The 23,671-nt window shown below is 39.2% G+C and overlaps 1 protein-coding gene across 1 annotated transcript in view; it reads right to left on the bottom strand.

Annotated features, from left to right (window-relative positions):
- VWA8 (von Willebrand factor A domain containing 8) overlaps positions 1-23,671 on the bottom strand; it is a 402,578-nt gene that overhangs the window by 314,928 nt on the left and 63,979 nt on the right. The window contains exons 7-10 of the mRNA XM_054719826.1: positions 21,475-21,524; positions 20,646-20,754; positions 16,279-16,383; positions 1,208-1,339 (exon numbers count right to left, since the gene is read on the bottom strand). Of these exons, the coding sequence (XP_054575801.1) occupies positions 1,208-1,339; positions 16,279-16,383; positions 20,646-20,754; positions 21,475-21,524 (396 nt within the window). The remainder of the gene's footprint in view (positions 1-1,207; positions 1,340-16,278; positions 16,384-20,645; positions 20,755-21,474; positions 21,525-23,671) is intronic.

Below are 23,671 nucleotides of genomic sequence, written 5' to 3'. Positions count from 1 at the left end.
AGGGTTATTGGGAGATTTAATGACATAATACATATATACAAAGAGACAAATACAGTGACTAGTACACAGTAGCACTAGTAAAGCCTAATACAGAGCCTGGGTCATAGTAGACATAATCAATGTTCAGTTTGAGGAATGAGTAAAACAGTAACATGAATAAGTATTAACACGTTAAGTGCCCAGCCTGTTTTGTCTTCCAGACGGAAAGTATAGTGTCAGTCACCAGTGACTGACTGGGCGCTTAACGTGATGATATCACATTAAAACACAACAAAAAGTCTATAATTAAAGTTTGGTCTTTCACAACATAAGAAGGCAAGCCTTTTCTTTCCTCTATTTATTTACAGTTTATTTAAGTCAGGATTTTTTCCAAGTTGGGTTTCCTTGAGATAGTTTCCCATTGCCTCTTAAGGTTCTTAGGGAGCTCAAAGAAAGGGTTAGAAAGGACGGTAGAGCAAGCAAATGGAGCTCTATGACCAAATATAACTCCCCTCCTCTGAAAACTGTTCAACTAGAACAGCTCTTCTTTCAACTGTCCCATGTAGTTAGCAAAGATTTTATTTAAAAAGTGTTCCCTGCTGCTAAAATTTGTTTGAAAAGATTGACTATTTCTTACTAAGGACTCAGACTACAAAATGCTTTCATTAATCAACACTGAACTTAATTTTCTCAGAGGTCAACTTTTGTTTTTGATAAAAGACTATCCATATGTTTCTCCTGAACTTTTCCAGTTTAAAACATACATGACTTAGATAAATATAGAAACAGATATGCAGATGCTATAGAGTCAAAGAATATTAATAAGGGAATCATACATCCAATTTAGGTCATAAAAATAGGCAGAACCAGGCACATCTTAGAAAGTATAAACTCTGGCCCTGGACACTGTGGCTCAGGTGGTTGGAGCGTCATCTCATATACCTAGAGGTGGCAGGTTTGATTCCAGTCAAGGCATATACCCAGGTTGCAGGTTCAATCCCCAGGCATGGTACTTAAGAGAGGCAACCAATTGATGTTTCTCACATTGATCTTTCTTTCTTTCTTTCTTTCTTTCTTTCTTTCTTTCTTTCTTTCTTTCTTTCTTTCTTTCTTTCTTCTTCTCTCTCTCTCTCTCTCTCTCTCTCTCTCTCTCTCTCTCTCTCTCTCTCTCTCTTCTTTCCTCTCTCTTAAATCCATTTTTTTTAAAGTATAAACTCTGACTCATTACCTTAATGGTCACCTCTTTTTCTGCAATCCGGACAGTAACAGAAGCTTGGGAGATGTGGTTTTCAGTTATCCTCTCCACCCTCACAATCTCTTCAGGAAGCAAAGAGCTTCTTGAATCTTGGAGTTCAAAGCGCTGTAAAATTACAAGAAAAACATGTACTTTACTTTTCATTTTAGTATTAATGTTGGATATCTTGAAGATCCCATCTTAATTAGAACTGAAACTCACTCTACAGTATAAAGGTAGAGGTAAAAAAATTAATGAGAATTTTTTCCTACTTTCATGAATACCATTCTACTTACGCCAATTACTAAAAGTGATGTGAAAATTGCCCCCAAATTTTACTAAGGACAGGAAATGGAATTATTGAATTTCTGACTGGTAGACGTTTGCAGCCTACATTTCTTGATAATAAAAATGTTCAGTTTCCTAGAAAGGGATGATGAAACTCATGAAAACATGTTAAGTAAAATAAGGCCTATATCAGTTGATTTCTTAAATAAACTGACCTGAAATTCATGAAATCAGAACTTCCTAGACATAATTCTGCTGTTTGTGTGTGTGGTTAGCTTAACTCATTACAATAAATTATAAGAATCAATCTTCCACAGTATCTGGCATAGTGCCTTCTACAGTGTAGGTTCTCAATATTTATCAAACTGGATTTAAAAGGCCAACACCATTGACTCTTTCTCCATGTGGGCCAATTAGCAATGCTCTAACACTTGGTTATACCCCCTAGTTATGTAAAAAAGGCACAGAGAAAACACAAATAAGTATATGAAAAATGAGAATACTAATTTAAAATTAATTAAATACTATGGCCTACTAATAGCAGCACGTTCAATATGAAAAGCTTAATTCATTTTAGTATTAACTGCTCCCCTAATCCAACCATAACATTATCACTACAGTGAAAGGTTGAACCTCAATGAAAGAATAGATCGCCACTTACTCAACAGACACAACCCGAGAAAATAGATTTTTTAAAAGAAAATTATCTTCAACCTCAACATTCTAAACATAGTGGACTAGTTCAAATCTTCGTTTGCTATCATAAGTACTTAAGACAATCACTCACTCCTTTCCCCAAACCTAAGAAAAATTATCTGTCAGTGCTACTACACAGAGTAAGTTTTATACATTTTATATATGCGAATTCCCATAGTATCACATAATTGGGAAGGAACTGCTTCCATGTTGTAGACATATGACAATTATTGACACCTCAAGTGCTTGCAAAAAATTACACTGTATTTTGAAGGACATTTAATAGGAAAGGAATAAGACCTTAGCCAAGTGTTTAATTTCATGAGACTTTAGAACCTAGAGCCATTACATTCTAAGAAAACATACTGTATGTACTTAAAGGTATGTTTTTACCCCACATATAATACTGTCAATCTAAGTTGATATAGGATTGATGTCAGAGCACTTATATTCCAGAAATGAACACTAATGCCTTGAACCATTTGCTAAACTGGTTATGTCATTATAAATAATTCAAGCTAAAATATTTCTGTAGAATAATAATAGTAGACTAGAATAAACTAAGATAGTAAAAAGAACTCAAGTTGCAAGGTGAATTACCATTGCCAGTATAGGAAATTTAGAAGACTATTGATCAAAAAGGCAACTGAGGAGTAAAATCCTATATAATAAAAGCCTAATATGCTAAGTGTCCAGTCGGCCAGTTGGCCATTCAACCAATCAAAGCTAATATGCTAATAATATGCTAAGGCCGCTCAACAGCTTGCTATGACATGCACTGACCACCAGGAGGCAGACAGTTGACCAGTTGCTATGACATGCACTGACCACCAGGGGGCAGACACTCTGACTGGGAGGTTAGCTTGCAGCTGGGGTCTGGCCGATCGGGACTGAGTGAGACAGGCCAGACATGCCCTGGAGCCCTCCTGTGGTCCCTCTCTGGCTGGCCAACCTCCTGTGTCCCTCCCTGGCCCCAATCATGCACTGGTAGGGTCTCTCAGCCTGGCCTGCACCCTCTTACAATATGGGACCCCTCGGGGGATGTTGGAGAGCCAGTTTTGGCCCAATCCCGCAGGCCAGGCCGAGGGACCCCACTGGTGCATGAATTCGTGCACTGGGTCTCTAGTAGATATATAATTATTATAGGTTACATGTTAGATGTAGAAAACCAAGTTTATTTACTTTACCATTTTATATTAATGACTATTTCCTGTGAAATCTTGAATTTCAATTAAACAAACAGTACCAATGGTACACTTTCTTTGGGATTACATTATTTGAACTGTGAAGTATAATTAAATAAAAGGAAATGTAAATCACAAGGGTGTTGGTCTGCAAGGCCTCCATATTCACCCTCACAATTCCCAATCCTGACCCACCAAGCTATTTATTTTCTTCATACCTTTTTCTCGGCTTTTGAGCACTAAATGAGAAAATTGCCATACCATATTGTTGGACTACTGAATAAATATGATGTAGCCTCCAGTCTCTGCTGGGCTCTTCCCAAAGCCCTTTAGCAACTGACATAAACCATTACTCTTGTCCTGAGGAGTCCATCTGAACTCATTCATCCCTGTCTCAGCAGGTAATCTAGCTGCTTCTGCCACCAACATCAGAGCCTTCAGGCACATACACCTTCACACTTCACAAGAATATTAACTCCATTAGAGCAATATCAAAATGTATCTCTTTGGTTCACTCTACATCTCCAGAACCTAGAATCAGACACATGGAACACAGTCAATGGTCAGGAAAGGTTTGTTAAATGAATAAACAAATTAAATTATTTTTCCTTCATCCTCAAAATCATCTACATTTCCATCAATCCTTAATTCTTTCCCACTGTCTCAGTAAAAAAGGACTTCTCCTTTCATTATGAGTTGATGGAAAATCAGTAGAAGTCTACTTTCTCCATCTCAGTTTATGATCATTCCAGTTGGTAGGTACAAAATATGTTTTCCACTATTCCAAAACAGGGTATAATGATGCTCTGGAAATGTCCTTTCCTCCCCAGACCATATTTCCATAAGTATTTTCCATGCTTTCCACAGATTTTGTCCCTTTTTCCTATGAAGTCATTTGTCTCCCCATTTCAAGAAACAAATAAAAAGCCATTTCTTAATCCTATGTCATCCTTGAGTGAACCACCACCTATTTGTTTCTGCTCACCATCAAACTTATTTTACAAGTAAGTAAATAATCACTGTTTCAACTTCCTCATCTCTGAGTTACTATTTGGCCCACTAATTTATGGCTTACAATCCCACCACTCTACTTCCACTGCTGCTCCTGGTAAGTCAACCAATAATATCCTATTTACCAAATTAAATAAATTACTTTTCTTATTTTACTGTTTCCTCCTTCTCAGTCTCTCTTGCAGGTCCTTCTTCACTTCCTGAGCAGTACATGTTAGGTTACTTTAAGAGTAGATCTTTTATATTTCCTACCTATGTTCACTTCGTAAATAATCTTACCCAGTTTTAGACTACAAACCATCTATATATTCATGACTCCCACTTTTCTCTCTCCTAGAAATGCAAACTATTCTCCTAAACTCCTGGTTTGTATATGCAACTGCCCCTTGACATTTCCACTTACAGAGCTAAAAGGCATTTTAAATTCAATAAACACAAGACTCAGGTCTTGATCTTCTTCACATGTTCTCTGTCTCCAACTTCATCATTCCAGGTGCTCAGTCCAAAAAGCTTGAAATCATCCTTAACTCTTTATCTCAACCCTACTTCCAATTCTTCAGCATATCACATTCTATCTTCAAAATATGACCCAAAAGCAACCACTTCTTACCAAGCTCAAAGCTGGTCAAAGCCACACTCTCTTAACTAGATTACCACAACAATCTAACAACTGTTTTTTCCCTGCTTTCACCCTTATTCTCCACAGTCTACTCACTTTTTAGTAAACTGAGTGAGCCTGTTAAGATGTTCAGTTCAAGAGCTTCCTATGTTCAAAATCCTATAATGACACTAGTGCCTGATGCATGGATTCATGCACAATGAAAGGAAATTAATTAGAAGAAATATTTTAAAATCACTATTTGCCCTTTCTCTATAATAGAATTGTCAACCAAATTCAACCTGAAGTCATTTTCAAGGTCCACCATTTCTTACTTCTTTTCAGTCGGGTCAAGTTTCTAAGCTTTCTAAATCTCCATTTTCCAACTAATGAAAAGAAAACAGGACTCCACTGAGTCACCTTTCTACCTACTCCAGGACTTCTGTAAAGATCAAATGAGATGGGGCACGGGAAAACACTTCATAGACATTTGGTTAAAGTGTAAAATGTTTCCACCTGGCTATAAAGCAAGTTGTGTTCCTGGGCTGAAGAAACTCCAAGGAGACTAGTCACTAGGGAGAGGAAGCCGGGCGTTGCTATGTAACATCATTACTGGGTGCCCACAGCCACTGTTTCCGGGCTGGGCTGTGGGCCACAATTTGTGCCATGGGGTCTCAGCAGCGTCGGCTGTGATTTGGTGGTGTGTCACTCCAGGGTGGTGGCAGAGCCTGTGTCCCACTTGGGGGAAGCTGAGTGTTGCTCTGTGGGTGCCAGGTCTGCAGTGCCATTTATTATTAAACTAGAGGCCTGGTGCACAAAATTCGTGCACTGGGGATGGGGGATGTCCCCTCAGCCCGGCCCGTGCCTTCTCACAGTCTGGGACCCCTTGGGGGATGTCCTATACAGCCCCACATGACCTAACATCCTTTATCTTGTGACCTCCTGTCCTCCTCACCTCTTCTTCCCTCACTCTGCCCCCCTCACACTATCCTTTGCTATTCATAAGATACCCTAGGAGTGCTCCTGCCTCAGGGATTTTACATTGATTATTCCTTCTGCTTCAAAAGCTTTCCTCCCAAAAATGGAACTCCCATTTGACCCAGTAGGAATTCCCCCTCCTAGGAATATGTCCCAAGAAATAAGAAACACCAATCAGAAAGGATATATGCACCCCTATGTTCACAGCAGCACAATTTACAATAGCTAAGATTTGGAAACAGCCTAAGTGCCCATCAGCAGATGAGTTCATTAAAAAACAGTGGTACATCTACACAATGGAATACTACGCTGCTGTAAACAAAGAAGGAACTCCTACCATTTGCAACAGCATGGATGGACCTAGAGAGCATGATGCTAAGCAAAATAAGCCAGTCAGAGAAAGAGAAATGTCACATGATGTCACTCATTTGCAGGATATAATGAACAATATAAACTGATGAAAAAACATAGAGAAACATCGAACAGACCATCAAACCTCAGAGGAAAGGCAGGTGAGGGGGTGAGTGGTAAGAAATCAACCAAAGGACTTGTATGCATGCTTATAAGCATAACCAATGGATACAGACACTAGGGGGATAAGGGCATGTCCTATAGGGGTGGGGAAGTGGCCAGGAAGAGGCCAATGGGGGAAAAGGAGACATATGTAATTTTTTAATCAATAAAGAATAAATAAATACTCTAAAAAAGGACAAAAATGTGTATGTAAGCAATAACATGGATGAATCTCAAATGCATTCTGTGGAGTAAAATAAATCAGACTCCAAAGGCAAAAAAAAAAACTTTCCATGTTCGTTCTTCAGATCTTAGATGTCATCTTCTCAGAGAGGGCATCCATTTCTCATCTGTATTTACTTATTGATTGATTGATTGTTGCCCTTTACTTAAAAATAAGCTCAGTGAAGGTAGAGACTTCTGTCCGTTTTGATTACTCCTACATCTCAAACACAGGTGTGCCTGGCTAATTGATTCAATGGGAGAAATGGAAAGAACAAAAACTTTTTTGAATGAATAATCTAAAAGTCTTCATTCAACAAGACACCTCTGAAACATTTGAAACTGGCTATTCTTTCCCTCTTAAAACAGACTCTCTCCATGCTCATAAGAATATTCTCTGCTACTCTACTTAGATATCTCTGACTGGTCTTCCTCTGCCTGATTTGAGGTTCTTTGCCCACTGCCCAATCCTTAAATATTGGTGCTTCTGGGGTTCAGTCTTCAAGCACTATTTCTCTTCACTATGTTCCTTTTGGGTTCTTTCATCCATTGCTATTAATTCCTTTAACACCATACATTAGTGACTCCCAAGTATTTACCTTTAATATCAAAATAGCTCCAGATTCAGATACGTATTTTCGAGCTGGCCACACAAACCCACTCTAGAATCTCAAATTTAAAAAGACACCACTGTATTGAACTATTTAGCCACCACCCCAATGTGCTTATTTTCTCTACTTTCTCATGTTAATTAATGGTATCTCCATCTCAGTTATTCAAGCTAGGATTCATGGACATTCTAGAATTTGCACCTTCTCTCAGAGCCTCCCTACCCATCTTACACTTTATCAGTTAGCAAGATCTATCATTCCACCTCTGAAACATTTCTCATATCAATTCAATCTCTATTTCACTGACCTAATACAGATCGTTATAACTTTATCAGAGTTATTGATCATGATGCTACACTACTATGAAATCATTACATTAAAATGGTTATTTATTTGTATGTGTGATGCCCCAAACAGACCATAAATTCTTCAAGAGCAGAGATCAGATCATATCCCTTTCTGTTTCAATAGATTTTTGTATGAACATCATTTGCCAAATAATGAGGCTCAATTAATGCTTGTTGAACTGAAATGAAAACACTAAATGCAAGACCTTCCAAGTTTCCCAGTAAAGACCACAGTTCATTTTATATTATCAGTAGGTAAGCTGCAGCATAGTCTTTCTAAATCACTGAGGAAACTTCTGAATTTAACCACTGTTATGATAAAGTCCTGCCTAAGAAGGACCAAGAGCCACGACATGGCACTAAAAGCCTGGATGTACTTGTTACTATACTGTAACAAATATCATCCTCAAAGTATAGCAGACTCAGAATAAGAGTATTTTCTTTAAGACATCCTTAACTAAAAGCTGGAAGTAATTTTGTGACTATAGAAACATGTTTTTAGAGTATGAATATCGTAAGATGAGCACCATCTGGGAAATGAAAGACATTCGAGCCATTTTTATAGCTTATTTAGAGCATAGAAAGCTGTTCTGAATTTTAGCTAACTGCATTTTCAGTGAGTAATAATTTTGCTTAAAAAATAAGGAAACTGGCTATTCCTTATTCTAATTAAGTGATTACACTAAAATCCAAATGGATAGCTAATTCAAATACAACTATGCATTAATTTCTATGACAATTTTAGGTCAGAATATAATTATTTGTCAAGGAAAAGTTATTATAGGTATTGCAGTATGTACTTTCTTGGTTTGCTATTATAATAGATATATCTTTTCTTTAATTCAGCATTTTTTTTAATTCAACAGTATTTCCTTAATTTTCGCCACTCTTAAAAATTATTTGAGGATACAAAAAATTGTATCTGTAGCCCACTGGACATGCTCAGTGGTTGAGCATCTACCCATTAACCAGGAGGTCACGGTTTGATTCTCAGTCAGGGCACATATCCAGGTTGCGGGCTCAATTCCCAATGTGGGGCATGCAGGAGGCAGCTGATCAATGATTCTCTCTCAGCATTGATGTTTCTATCTCTCTCTTTCTCTCCCTACCTCTCTGAAATCAATAAAATATATTAAAAATAAATAATAATAATAATTTTATCTGTTAACATTAGCATGAGAAAATAGAGAAACTTAGAATAAAAATCAGGCCACACAGACTCCCAAGATATAGCAGAAAGAATTATACCAATTAGTAGACTTCCATTTTTAGGGAGAGAGATTTAATACTCTAATGTGGATATATGCACCAGTGTGTAAAGATCTTATAAAAGAAAGTTCTTAATTAGGTTCAGCCAAATGAATCTAAGCTCTCTGTTCCCCAACTCTCTACTGAGGAACTGAAAAAAAGAAGTACTATTCCTTAACTAGCACTTCACATAATTAAGGCAAGAAAAGACAATCACTTTTTATTATCTTATCTAAGTAAGATCATTCCCTTTTATCTTTTTTAAAACTCTACAATCAAATTTGAAATAATTTCTGTCTGTCATATGGACCTTTAATCATTTTTCTATGTTCCCCTTAATTATAAAAGTCAAAATAAAGGTCAAACAAAATAAAGCAACACTAGTTACTTTCTTTACAAAACTCAATTTTTTTTTCTTAATCTTCATCCCAGGATATGTGTTTTTTTTTATAGAGAGGAAGGGAGGGAGAGAGAGAAACACCCATGTGAGAGAGAAACATCAATCAGTTGCCTCCTGTATGCCCCTGACCGGGATCAAACCTGAAACCTAGGTATGTGCCCTGATCGGGAATCAAACTGCAACCTTTTGGTTTATGGGATGATGCTCCAACTAATGGAGCCACCCAGTCAGAGCTACAAAACTCAACTCTTAAAATGTATTCTATAACTTTATCTAATTTGTATAACTAGTTTTGAAATTAGAGACCAGAAACACAAAAAGTAGGGGGTTTTAGGTAAAAATAAAGACCTTTGTTCATAACCGACTTATCTAGGTTCTGTATATCTTCTCTTAGTTGTATCATAAAAAGCTTTGCCTCTTCCTGTGACATTTTCTTCCTCCCTATTTATCCTGTTCCCTAGGCATTGGGTATTGTACTAATGGGCATCAAGGGAACTCATCTAAATCACAGCCTTTTCTTTAAATGCTAAGTGCACTATTTCAATGACCAATGCCAACTTAGCTTAGATATTGATTAAATCGAAGATGAGTTCTAGTTTTCTTTTTTCCAGCTCTGAAATAAAACTTAAAGTAAATAATAGTCAGAATATGGTAGTTTCCTCACTCCTTGAGCCTATGAATTACTATCTCCACTTCCAAATGGTTCTTCATTGTGCCCTTAATATTCCTCCACCTTCTCCTCCTCCCTCTCCCTCTCTTCTTTTCCTCATTCTCTCACCCCCTCTTACACACACAGAATTATTTTCCCTTATATCAGTGGCTGCGATTTCACTGTCCCCAGCTCTGCGCCTAAGTTCTGCTGTCTCTTCTACATTACTCTGCCTCTTTATTGGCTATTATTTTCCCCTTGCTTCTTTATGCTTTACTTTTAGATACTGTCTCTAACTATACTTCTTGGCATCTATAAAGAATAGCTTTTTATTATTTTTACTTTATTATTATTGGCACCACCAATCAATAAAAATATTGGAGGTTTTTTGGCTAGCTGATATGTTTAAAAATCCCACTGAAGTAACTAGAATCTATTGTTCCACTCTTCTGAGTTCTTCTCACTGTTACCATCTATGTAGAGAATAAGTACTCTGTACTCCCAAAATCCCTGTGTAGATTTAGGGGTAAAGGAGAAACAAATACCATGTCATATGCTTAAGGTTGTCAAATTCTGGCTTCTAGAAAATGAAGGGCCTATACACATAATCACAAAAGCTTGCTGTTCACATTCTACCTATGACTCAGAAATCTGCACCTTGAGTCCAACTATAAAAGAGAAAGGAAAAATAATCTAGAGAGAGGGAGGATCCAAGATGGCGGCCAGGCTTCAAGATAGTGTGTGAGTGAGAGAGCGAAAGGAGAGTGCGTGGACCTGTGGGGGTGTCTGTATGTGTGAGTGAGGGACAGCTATGTTCCACAGGACTGCTGTGGGCTGGCGGACAGGCTCCCCTGGCCGGGCAGCCTCTACTGCTGCTGAAACCTCTCCCAGAGCGGCCGGCTCTGCAGAAGAGACCGCACCATCTTGAAGGGGAGAGCGGCTGTGATGGGAAGCCAGCCTTACCTTCAACCAAGGAAACCTTGGATACCTCCCGGGACCCTATAACCACAACACCCAGGGACCAGCTGCCTCAGCTGCCAACCCACAAACACCGAGAATCCAGCCTCCCTGGCCACAGGCACCTAAAATGTTTGTCCAGGGGGAGACAAAGTGGCACTGAATAGAGGACGGGAACTGTGCCTTCTCACAGAGCAGATAGAAGGATCAGCTGAATGGAATAACACTGACACAGAATTGGCAAATTAAAAACAGCTGGTGAGGCAATCTGTGGACAGAAAGGTCAGAGATCGCCTAAAGAGAGATTCAACTGGATGTTTGTTGTTTGCATTTTTTGGATTAGTTGTTGGTTATTTGGAGTTTTCTCCACATATACATATATTTTTTCTGCTTCATTTTTCTTCTCTTTCTTTTCTCTCTTGGCTTTTTTCCTTTTCTCAATATCATTTTACACTCTTTTCTCTCCCCTAATTCTCTTTTCTCTGGTGGTAAACTTTATTTGGGGTTATTGGTATCATGACTACATTTGTGCTTAATGCCCTGTGCGTTGTATCTTGTCGTGTTGTATTTTGTGCCTTTAAGTCAACGCAGAAGAGACAGAGCTACATAAGCAGACATCCTGAGAGGAGCAAACATGGGGAGACAAAGAAACAGCACCCATACGAAAGAAAGGAGGAATCACCAGAAAATGAAGTAAACAAAATGGAGGAAAGCAATATGTCAGGGGAAGAATTCAGAGCAATGGTCATAAGGACGCTACAAAGGTTGGAAGACAAATTCAACAATATGTGTAAGAACCAAGAACAAATGAAAAATGACATCGTTGCAATAAAGAACACAATAGAAAGCATCAACAGTAGACTAGAAGAAGCGAAGGACCACATCAGTGAGCTAGAAAAAAAGGTAGGGAAAAATACCCAAGCAGAACAGCATCTAGGAAAAAAAACCTTAAAAAACAGGAGGAGAGCCTAAGGGAACTTTGGGACAACACAAAACGAAACAATATCCACATAATAGGGGTCCAGAAGGAGAGGAAACTGAGCAAGGAATAGAAAACCTGTATGAAGAAATAATGACGTAAAACTTCCCTGATATTGGGAAGAAGAAAAAACTCACACAAGTCCAAGAAGCTCACAGAGTCCCAAACAAGATGAACCCAAAAAGACGGACACCAAGACACATTATAATGAAATTGGCAAACACCAATGACAAAATAAGAATCTTAATGGCTGGCAGAGAGAGACAGAAAGTTACCTACAAGGCATCTCCCATCAGACTATCAACTGATTTCTCAACAGAAAAAGATCAGGCCAGAAGGGAATGGAATGAAATATACAAAGTCATGCAAAGCAAGGATCTGCATCCAAGAATACTGTACGCAGCAAGGCTATCAATGAAAGTTGAGGGTGAAATCAGGAGGTACACAGACAAAAAAGTACTAAGGGAGTTTATTACCACCAAACCAACATTGCAAGAAACATTAAAGGGCCTACTGTAAAAAGAAGAACTAGGAAGAGAAGAAGGAACCCAGGCATAAAGAATCAAAATGGTGACACAAAAGTACCTATCAATAAAAACTTTACATGTAAATGGATTAAATGCCCCAATCAAAAGACATAGGGTAGCTGAGTGGATACGAAAACATGACCTATATATCTGCTGTCTACAAGAGACCCACTTCAGAACAAAGAACTCACACAGACTGATGGTGAAGGGATGGAAAAAGGTTTTTCAGGTGAATGGAAATGAAAAAATAAAAACTGGGGTAGCAATACTTACATCTGACAAATTAGACCTCAAATTAAAGGCTGTAACAAGAGAGAAGGCAGGCCACTTCATAATAATAAAGGGATCGATGCAACAAGAGAATATAACTCTGGTAAACATATAGGCACACAATACATGAGCACCCAAATACATAAAAAAAAAAAAAAAAAGCTTCTGGAGGATATCAAGGGAGAGGTTGACAGCAATACAGTCATAGTAGGGGACTTTAATACCCCACTAACACCACTGGACAAATCCTCTAAACAAAAAATCAGCAAAGAAACATCAATCCTAAATGACTCACTAGATCAGATGGAATTAATTGACATCTTCAGAACATTTCACCCCAAAGCCACAGAATATACATTCTTCTCAAGCTCACATGGGTCATTTCAAAGATAGACCACATATTGAGACACAGGCAAATTCTTTCAAAATTCAATAATATAGAAATCAGATCAAGCATCTTCTCAGATCACAATGACATAAAATTAGAAATCAACTACAATAAAAACAATGAAAAAAAATAAAACACCTAAAGGATAAATAGCATGCTATTAAACAATGATTGGGTTACCAAAGCGATCAAAGAAAAAATAAAAAGCATCATAGCAACAAATAACAATGAAAACACAATAATCCAAAATCTTTGGGACTCAGGGAAAGCAGTCTTGAGAGGGAAGTTCATAGCTCTACAGGCCTACCTAAAAAAACAAGAAAAAATGGTAATAAGTTATCTAACCCTACAACTCAAAGAGTTAGAAAGAGAGCAACAAGAAAAGCCCAGCATAAGCAGAAGGAAGGAAATAATAATGATCAGAGCAGAAATAAATGATATAGAGACCAAAAAAAAATAATATAAAAGATCAACAAAACCAACAGCCCATTCTTTGAAAGGATAAACAAAATTGATGAACCTCTAGCCAGGCTCACCAAGAAGCAAAGAGAGAGGACCCAAATAAACAAAGCCAGAAATGAAAGAGGTGAAGTAACAACTGATCCCACAGAAATACAAAGGATTATGAAAAAATACTATGAACAACTCTATTCCAACAAAATGGACAACCTAGACGAAATGGATATATTCTTAGAAAAATACAAGCTCCCAAAACTCAATCAGAAAGAATCAAAAAACCCGAAGAAATTGAAGCAGTGATCAAAAATCTTCCAGCAAACAAAAACCCTGGTCCGGATGGCTTTACAGGGGAAATCCACCAAGCATACAAAGGAGAACTAAAACCTATACTCCTCAGACTATCCCAAAAACTTCAAGAGGAAGGCACACTTCCAAGCTCTTTCTATGAAGCCAGCATTACCCTAATTCCAAAACCAAATAAAGACACCACAAAGAAAGAGAACTACAGGCCAATATCCTTGATGAACATAGATGCTAAAATCCTCAACAAAATTCTAGCAAATCGGATTCAGCATTACATTAGAAAGATCATACACGATGACTAAGTGGCATTTATTCCGGGTATGCAAGGATGGAACAATATCCACAAATCAATAAATGTAACACATCACATAAACAAATTGAGAGAGAGAAATCACATAATCATATCAATTGATTCAGAAAAAGCATTGGACAAAATCTAACACCCTTTCTTGATAAAAACTCTCAGCAAAGTGGGAATAGATGGATCATACCTAAACATAATAAAAGCCTTATGACAAACCTACAGCCAACACCATACTCCATGGGCAAAAACTAAACTCATTTCCCCTGAGAATGGGAACAACACAGAGATGCCCACTTTCACCACTCCTGTCTGATATAGTACTGGAAGTGCTAGGTATAGCGATCAGACAAGAAGAAGAAATAAAAGTCATCCAAATTGGGAAATAAATAAAACTGTCCTTATTCACAGATGACATGATACTATACATAGAAAACCCCAAAGACTCCATCAAAAATCTACTACACCTAATAAATGAATTTGACAATGTAGCAGGATACAAAATTAACACCCAGAAACCTATGGCCTTTTTTATACACCAATAAAAAACTCACAGAAAGAGAAACGAAAAAAACAATCCCATTTACCATTGCAACAAAAAAATTAAGATACCTAGGAATAAACTTAACTAAGGAGATAAAAAGACCTGTACTCAGAAAACTACAGGACATTGAAAAAAGAGATAGAGGAAGACAAAAAACAAATGGAAGAACATATCATGTTCATGGATTGGTAGAATCAACATCATTAAAATGTCCATACTACCCAAAGCAATCTACAGGTTTAATGCAATCCCCATAAAAATACCAACAGCATACTTCAAAGATCTAGAACAAACTCTCCGAAAATTAATCTGGAATAAAAAAAGGCCCTGAATAGCCACAGCAATCCTGAGAAATAAGAACAAAGTTGGAGGGATCACAATATCAGATATCAAGCTATATTACCAAGTCACAGTTCTCAAAACTGCCTGGTACTGGCACAAGAACAGACATATAGACCAATGGAACAGAACAGAGAACACAGAAATTGACCCAAGCCATTATGCTCAATTAATATTTAACGAAGGAAGCAAGAGCATACAATGGAGTCAAGACAGTCTCTCCAATAAATGGTGCTGAGAAATTTGGTCAGATACATGCAAAAAAATGAAACTAGATCACCAACTTACACCATACACAAAAACAAACTCAAAATGGATAAAGGACTTAAATGTAAGACAGGAAACCATAAAAAATCCTGCAAAACTCCATAGGCAGCAAAATAGCAGACATATGTCGTAGCAACATCTTTACCGACACAGCTTCTAGGGCAATGGAGACTAAGGAGAAAATAAGCAAATGGGACTACATCAAAATAAAAAGCTTCTGCACAGCAAAAGAAACCATCAACAAAACAACAAGAAAGCCCACTGCATGGGAGAACATATTTGTCAATGATATTTCAGATAAGGGATTAATTTCTAACATTTACAGAGATATAATGAGCAACATAATTTGATGAACAAGAATAGATCCAGAGACAAATGGCAGAGGGGTGGGGGGGGGGCGGTTTAGAGAGCAACCAAAGGACTTGTATGCATGCATATTAGCATAACCAATGGACACAGATACTGGGGCTGTGGGGGCTTGCCCGGAGTGGGAATGGCTGGGGAGCGGGGTCAATCGGGGAAAAAGGAGACATATGTAAAACTTTAGACAATTAAAAAAAGTGGGGGGAAAAATGAGAAACAAAAACTAAAAAAATGAGTTCATACCAATTTCTCCAATTCCAATATAATACCTGATGGTTCTTTCATCCTCCCTTTCTGTTTATAAATTCCTTCTCCAACAGTGAAAAATGCAGATCTTATTCTCCTCAATATATTCACTTATTTGCTCAATTGATTTACATATTTACTCTATAAAACCAATCTCCCAACCACACCAGCCACCTCAATGCATGCCAATGCCCCCATGCCTACAAAGTAAGAGAAGGGAAAGTTAGGAAGATAGAGACAGAATAGTAGGAAAGCAGGAAGGAAGAGATGGGAAGAGGGTAGAAAAGGAGAAGGGAAGGGAAAAGAGAAGGGAAGGAGGAAGGAGGGGAAAGGGAAAGAGAAAGGGAAAGGGAAAGGGAAAGGGAGAAGATACTTACTTTTAATACATCTTCCACAGCCATCTTCCCTTCCTGTGCTAGTAAAATAGTGTACGGGTAAAGCCAGTGGATTGCATGTTTGATTGACATCATAGGAAAGGAATTCTATTTAGGAGCAAAAATATATATGAATGAAGAACATCTAAAATAAATTTGAAAAATTATCTGAAATGTACATGACATTAAAATTGCCTTATAAACAATAACCAATAGGCTACTCATATTTCCCAAAAGTCTACATAAGCATATATTCATTATTTTCGCTTTTCTTCCTGTTCCACTCCCTTTCCTTTGGTAACCTCTCCCACACCCATCTTCCAGCTACCATCTATGTGTTGATAGCGTCCATATTTATATCTCTAGTCCTGACCTCTTTCTTGAGCTCTAGATTTGAACTCTCAATTGCACATTGGACGTGACTATATGAATAGCCCATTGACCCCCATTCAACATGTCTGAAACTACATGTCTGAACACATCTCCCTACCCTACTTGTCCCAAACTCCCTTCTCCTCCATCTTTATTCCTAAATTTAATTAATCTCATCCATATTCACCTAGCTTCAAAGTTATAAATGCTTTCCCAATTCAGTTCACCTTACTTTTAAAAATCTATTAACAGACAATTAGGGAAAATTTAGTATAGACCCTCTATTAGATGATATAGAATTATTGTTAATACTAGAGGCCCGGTGCATGAAATTCATGCACGGAGGGGGGTTGTCCCTCAGCCCAGCCTGTACCCTCTCCAATATGGGACCCCTTGAGGGATGTCCGACTGCCCGTTTAGGCCCGACCCCAGTGGGCTGGCACAATCCAGGACTGCTGGCTCCCAACTGCTTGCCTGCCTGCCTTCCTGATTGCCCCTAACCGCTTCTGCCTGCCAGCCTGATCACCCTCTAACCACTCTGCTGCCAGACTGTTTGCCCCCAACTTCCCTCCTCTGCCGGCCTGGCTACCCCTAACTGCCCTCTCCTGCAGGTTTGATCACCTCCAGCTGCCCTCCCTTGCAGGCCTGGTCCTTCTCAACTGCCCTCCCTTGCAGGCCGGGTGCCTCCCAACTGCCCTCTCCTGCTGGCCATCTTGTGGTGGCCATCTTGTGTCCACATGGGGGCAGGATCTTTGACCACATGGGGGCAGCTATATTGTGTGTTGCAATAATGATCAATCTGCATATTACTCTTTTATTAGATAGGATAGAGGCCTGGTACAGGGGTGGGGGCCAGCTGGTTTGCCCTGAAGGGTGTCCCTGATCAGGGTGGGGTTCCCTTGGGGCGTGGGGTGGCCTGAGCGAGGGGCCTGTGGTGGTTTGCAGGCGGGCCACACCCCCTGGCAACGCAAGCGGAGGCCCTGGTATCTGGAATTTATTTATCTTCTACAATTGAAACTTTGTAGCCTGGAGCAGAGCCAAGCCTGAGGCTCCCTCCGAGGCCCGCAGCCATTTGTGTTGGGGTTATAATTGAAACTTTGTTGCCTTAAGTGGGTGGGCCCGGCCAGGGTGTGCGTAAAGCTTTGCTTCCCCTGTTGCCGGCGGCAACCCTGGCCTGCTCTCTCAAGCTCCATTCTGCCGCCATTTGTTTGAATTTGTTTACCTTCTATAATTGAAACTTTGTAGCTTGAGTGGAGGCTTAGGCCTGCAACGGCTGGCAGAAAGCTTGGCTTCCTCTGTTACCTAGGAAACCTTGCTCTCTGTGGCTGTAGCCATCTTGGTTTGGGTTAATTTGCATACTCGCTCTGATTGGATGGTGGGCGTGGCTTGTGGGTGTGTCGGAGGTGTGGTCAATTTGCATATTTGTCTATTATTAGATAGGATGGTAATGGTGTTTGGTTATGTAAGAGAATGTCCTAATTCTGAGAAGTTGCATACTGAAGTATTAAGAATGTTAACTGTTGTGTACTTTCAAATGGTCCAGAAAAAAAAATGAGAGAGCAAGCAAATGTGGCAATATGTTAACAATTAGTGATTCTATTTGAAGGAATTAGATGTGTTCATTTTAATATTTTTAACATTTTTTAGGTTTAAGAATTGTCCAAGTAAAAAGTTCTGAGCAAAAACAAAAAGAATGAAAAGTAAAAGACATAATAAAAAGGATAAGAAAAAGTGTTCTAGATGTATAGAACAATGTGAGCAATACCTGGGAAACCTAACTCACCAACTCTCAGGAAATATAAAAAAAATTGCAACATAAGTTTTAAAAATGTCTCATCTAGGTGATATCTCATTGTGGCTTTAATTTGCATCTCTCTGATGATGAGTGACATTGAGCATCTTTTCATGTCTATTGGCCATCTGTATGTCCTCTTTGGCGAAGTGTCTATTCAGGTCCTTTGCCCATTTTTTAATTGGATTGTCTTCCTGGTATTGAGTTCTATGAGTTTTTTATATATTTTGGAAATTAACCCTTTATCAGATGTATCATTGTCAAACATGTTCTCCCATCCAGTGGGCTCCCTTTTCATTTTGTTGATGGTTTCTTTTGCTGTGTATGAGCTTTTTAGTTTGATGTAATCCCATTTCTTTATTTTTTTCCTTTGTTTCCCTTGCTCTAGGATGCAAATTAAAACTACAATGAGCTATCACTTCGCACCTGTCAGAATGCCTACCATCAATAAATCAACAAACAAGTGCTGGCAAGGATGTGGTGAAAAGGGACTCATGCACTGTTGGTGGGAATGCAAACTATGCAGCCATTGTGGAAAATAGTATGGCATTTCCTCAAAAAAATTAAAAATGGAAGTGCCTTTTGACCCAGTAATACCCCTTCTGAGAATATATCCTAAGAATCCCAAAACACCAATTCAAAAGACTATCTGCACCCCCATGTTCATAGCAGCGTTATTTACAATAGCTAAGATCTGGAAACAGGCCAAGTGCCCATCAGTAGATGAGTGGATCTGGAATTAGGCCAAGTGCCCATCAATAAATGAGGGGATAAAAAAGGTGGTGGTACATTTACACAATGGAATACTACTCGGCCATAAAAAGAAAGAAATCTTTCCTTTTGTGACAGCATGGATGGACCTGGAGATTATTATGGTAAGTGGAATAAGCCAGTCAGAGAAAGACAAATACCATATGATCTCACGTATATGTGGTATCTAATAAACAAAGTAAACTGACAAATAAAAACAGTAGCATGGATATGAGGAACAGACTGACAGCTGTTAGAGGGAAGAGGGGAGGGAGACTGGATAAAAGTAGATGAAGGGATTAGCCAAAGAACATATATGTATAACCGATAGACATAGACAACAGTATGGTGATAACCAGAAGGAAGGGGGAATGGAAGCTGGTTGGAGATGGGCAAAGTGGAAGAAAAATGGGGTCATCTGTAATAGTGTCAAGAATTAAAATAAACTTAAAAAAAGATAAAAATAAATAAAATTAAAATGTCTCATCTAAGTGGTGTTCCCACTACCTCGAGTTAGGCTCCTTGGCAGAGTCTCTAACTATTTTAACAGTCTATATGCTCCCTGTGCATCCAGTCTCTCTCCATCCCTCCTCCTGTAAACAGAGCTATCTTCCTCCAACCTGTAAATGTACTTTTGCCCACCCCTGTATCTGATTGCTACACACCTGACCTACTTAATAATGTTTGATGGGCCACTTCTGTCACATAATAAAACCCATACATCTTTACTCACCATGTAAAACACTTCACACTAAGGTTCTAATCCCTCTCTTCACTATACAGGCTTGCTCTAGTGATACAACTTATTCACCAAACATAGCAGGCCCTTTTATGATTTAACACCCTTGCAAGTGCTGTTCCCTCTGCCTGCAGGGTCTTTCCACCCTCCAGATACTACTGTCATGACTTTTGTGATACTGTAGTGGACAATGTCAGTGCTCCACCAAATCCCCTCAGATCTGTCCTTATCTTTTCTGTGCATCCAGCTTTCCCTTCTAGCAGCCAGTTGCTATAGGTCTCCCTCCATCTGAGCCAGCTTTGCTCAAGGCTGGGAGATTAGCTAGTGCCTGGGAACTTGTGTACTCTGGGACAGCCATTTACCAATGACTAATGGAGCTAGAGTGTGAAAGCCCCAGCTCCCTCACATCAGGTAGCGGCAAGTCTGAGGCACAACTTCCACTAGAGCATACCTCTGTGTGATCAGGCTAACGTTTTTCTCTCCGTGGAATTTTTACTTGAGTTGCATCTCTACCTTCCCCCCTCTAAGACTGTAAGCTCTTTTAAGGGCTCAGAACATACCATTGGTCTCTGTCCAGTCTGCTGCACTGCACAATAAATTAATATGAGTTCTGGCAATATTTAAAAAGGCAGACTGAAGTGATGAATATCCAAGGATGAACTTTTAAATTCTTTGCCACATTTGGGTACACCAGTCATTAATTTATTCTATACATACCAGGATTTGAACTGCAGCTGGTAAACTATCTAAAGGAAAATCTGGAAGTCCTAGAGTAGAAGATTCTTGGGAACAAAGTGTGGTAGCAAAGGACAAAAGCTGAGAAACTCTAGGGGAAAAAAGATAAATGGTATTAAAGTTTTATTCTAATAGTTTTCATATATAATGTGCACAAATATGTTAAATTTAATAAGATGACATCTACTATTAAATTATTAAGGAACAAGAGCTCCACATTAAAATACCCCATTTAAAACTCAGAAGATGATTAGATAACAGATCTGTTTTTGACATCCATCAAAATATGTGAAGTTTTTCATAACCTGGCAGCCTCACATCCCAATCTCAATCTAAACCTATCTCTAGCCACCAGCAGCTTTTTATAGCCTCAAAAATGAGACATACTCTCATATCCCATGCTTTTAAAAATATTCTTGGAATTCCATAATTCCATTATCTATCTGGCAAAGCATACTCATTCTTTAGAACCCATCTCAATGCCAATGCCTTTATGAAGTCCATATAAACTCTTAACCACAACTTTGAAAGTATTACCTTATTATACTATGTTAAACTATGTTAAATATTCAAATATCTTTAACCTCTTCTAGATTTTGAGTTTCTTACCATCAAATATCATGTCTTTACCATGATTTTATCTTTATCATCTTCTTTGTTATTTTTATCATCAGCACTTACCACAACTACTAAAAAAATTCTTCAAAGAATTATTGTCAATTGAATGAATCATTAAATCAATGGGCAATACAAATTCATGTTAAGTGTCCAGATATTTATATAAAAATATATAAATGTATAGTTGACTTACTTTTCAGCAGAAACATTGGATCCAACAGAATATAACAGTTTAAGTTGGTCCTAAAATACATAGAAACATCAAAACAATTAATAAGGAATATAATGAATTAAATACAAATGTTTTCTCAACAATCCAATCTTTGAATTAATCAGACACTAAGTAATTAAGAGCAAAAAATAATTTATTGATACATTCCATTTTCTAAAAAAAGTAACCTTCTTAAAAAATCTGTTAGAGCTCTGTTCCACATTTCTCAGTGGTTAGAGCGTCAGTCTGCAGACCAAAGGGCCACAGGTTTGATTCCAGGTCAAGGGCACGTACCTGGGTTGCAGGTTCGTTCCCTACCCAGTCAGGGGGTGTATGTGGGAGGCAACCAATTGATGTGTCTCTCTCATATCTATGCTTCTCTCTCTCTCTCTCCCCTCTCCCACTCTCTAAAAAAAAAAAAATCAATGGAGGAGTGAAGATGGCAGCTGGCAGGACAGCAGTGAGGAAGAGAGTGTGAGTGAGGGAGTGAAAAGGCAGTGTATGGATGTGTGGTGAGTGTGTGTGTGTGTGTGTGTGTGTGTGACAGTTAGATCCTGCAGGAATATCAGGGGCTGACAGACTGGGCTCTCCTAGATGGGGAGCCCCTGATACAACTGCAAGCACTCCAGGGGAGGCTGGCTCTGGCACAGAAACCATGCAATCTTGAAGGGGAGAGCTGCTGTGACTAGGAGCCCAGCCTCACCACCACACAGACAGGCCTCAGACACCATCCGGGACACTGTACCACTCCAGCCAAAAACCTGCTACCTCAACTGCAGACACACAGCCTCCAGGAATGCAGCGTCCCTGGCCACAGTCTCCTATGAGCCCCGGTGTATGCTTCCTCCCGCCAAGGCTGCAACTTCAGCCACAGGATCTATACAACTTGGCACCTAGACCGCTTGGTGAGACTCAGAGTGCCCACCCCTACTGCCAAGTACACTGCGGGGTCTGCCCCCTGGCTCAGTCAGGGTATTTGGGCAGGCTCCGCCTTCTTGGACAAACAAAACTGTCACATGGTGCACGTCCTACCCCCGGCCCAAGTCAGAGCTGCTGGTGCGACCTGGTGTGCCCAGCCACAGGTCACAGAACCATACTGCATGTGCACTGCCAGAGGGACCTAGGGCGCCATCTTACCTTGGGTGCTGAGGCTGCAGAGTAAATTGCATGCCAGAGGGCTCTGGGCCCTCACAGGGAGTCGCACACCAGAGGAACTGTGCATACACCCCTGCTGACCCGAAGAATCTGAAGTGGACAACTAAGAAACCAGAACCAAGGGAGAAGGGGGGGGGGGCAACTCAGAGCAGAGACAATAAAGGGATGAAACAAAAGGCAGACCCAGCCTCCAGTCTAGTGAGTGCCAGATCACTGAACCGCTAGGGGCTTCAATACCTCAGACACCAAGCAGGGAGCCCAGGGCCAGAAAGAGATAGCAAAAATGGAGAGACAAAGTAACAACCCCCAAAGGAAAGGAAAAAAGTAATTGCCAGAAAAAGGAAATAAATGAAACAGAGGCATGCAATAGGTCAGAAAAAGAATGACAAGTAAGGGTCATGCAGTTCCTAAACTAGCTGGATAAGAAAATCAACACCTAATGTAAGAATCAACAGGATATTAAGAATGACATAGCTACAATAAAAAAACACAATGGAAGGTTTCACCAGCACACTAGAAGAAGCAGAGTTATAAGACAAGGCAGAAAACACACCCAATCTGAACAGCAATTGAAGAAAAAAATTAGAAAGCAGGAGGAGAGCTTAATGGAGCTTTGCGACAACATGAAACCAAGTAACATATATATAATAGGGGTGCCAAAAGGACAAGAAGAGGAGCAAGGGTTAGGAAAACAATATGAAGAAATAACAGAAAACTTCCCTGATTTGGAGAAGAAAACAGTCACATAAGCACAGAGTCCCACATTAGATGAACCCCAAAAGACCCACACAAAGACACATTGTAATTACAATGGCAAACATTAACAGCAAAGAGAGAATCTTAAAGGCTGTAAGAGAGAGACAGAAACAGAAACACATCAGGCCAGAAGGGAATGGAATGAAGTATACAAAGTGATGCAAAGCAAGAAACTGAATCCAAGAATAATGTATCCAGCAAGGCTATCATTCAAAATTGAAGGGAAAATCAAAAGCTTCACAGATTAAAAAAAAAAAAAAAGACTAAG

The sequence above is a fragment of the Eptesicus fuscus genome, chromosome 8 (assembly GCF_027574615.1).
Source record: "Eptesicus fuscus isolate TK198812 chromosome 8, DD_ASM_mEF_20220401, whole genome shotgun sequence".
In the NCBI taxonomy this organism is placed as follows: Eukaryota; Metazoa; Chordata; class Mammalia; order Chiroptera; family Vespertilionidae; genus Eptesicus; species Eptesicus fuscus.
Note: the sequence above shows the minus strand (reverse complement) of the source record. Positions and strands in the feature narration are given on the sequence as shown.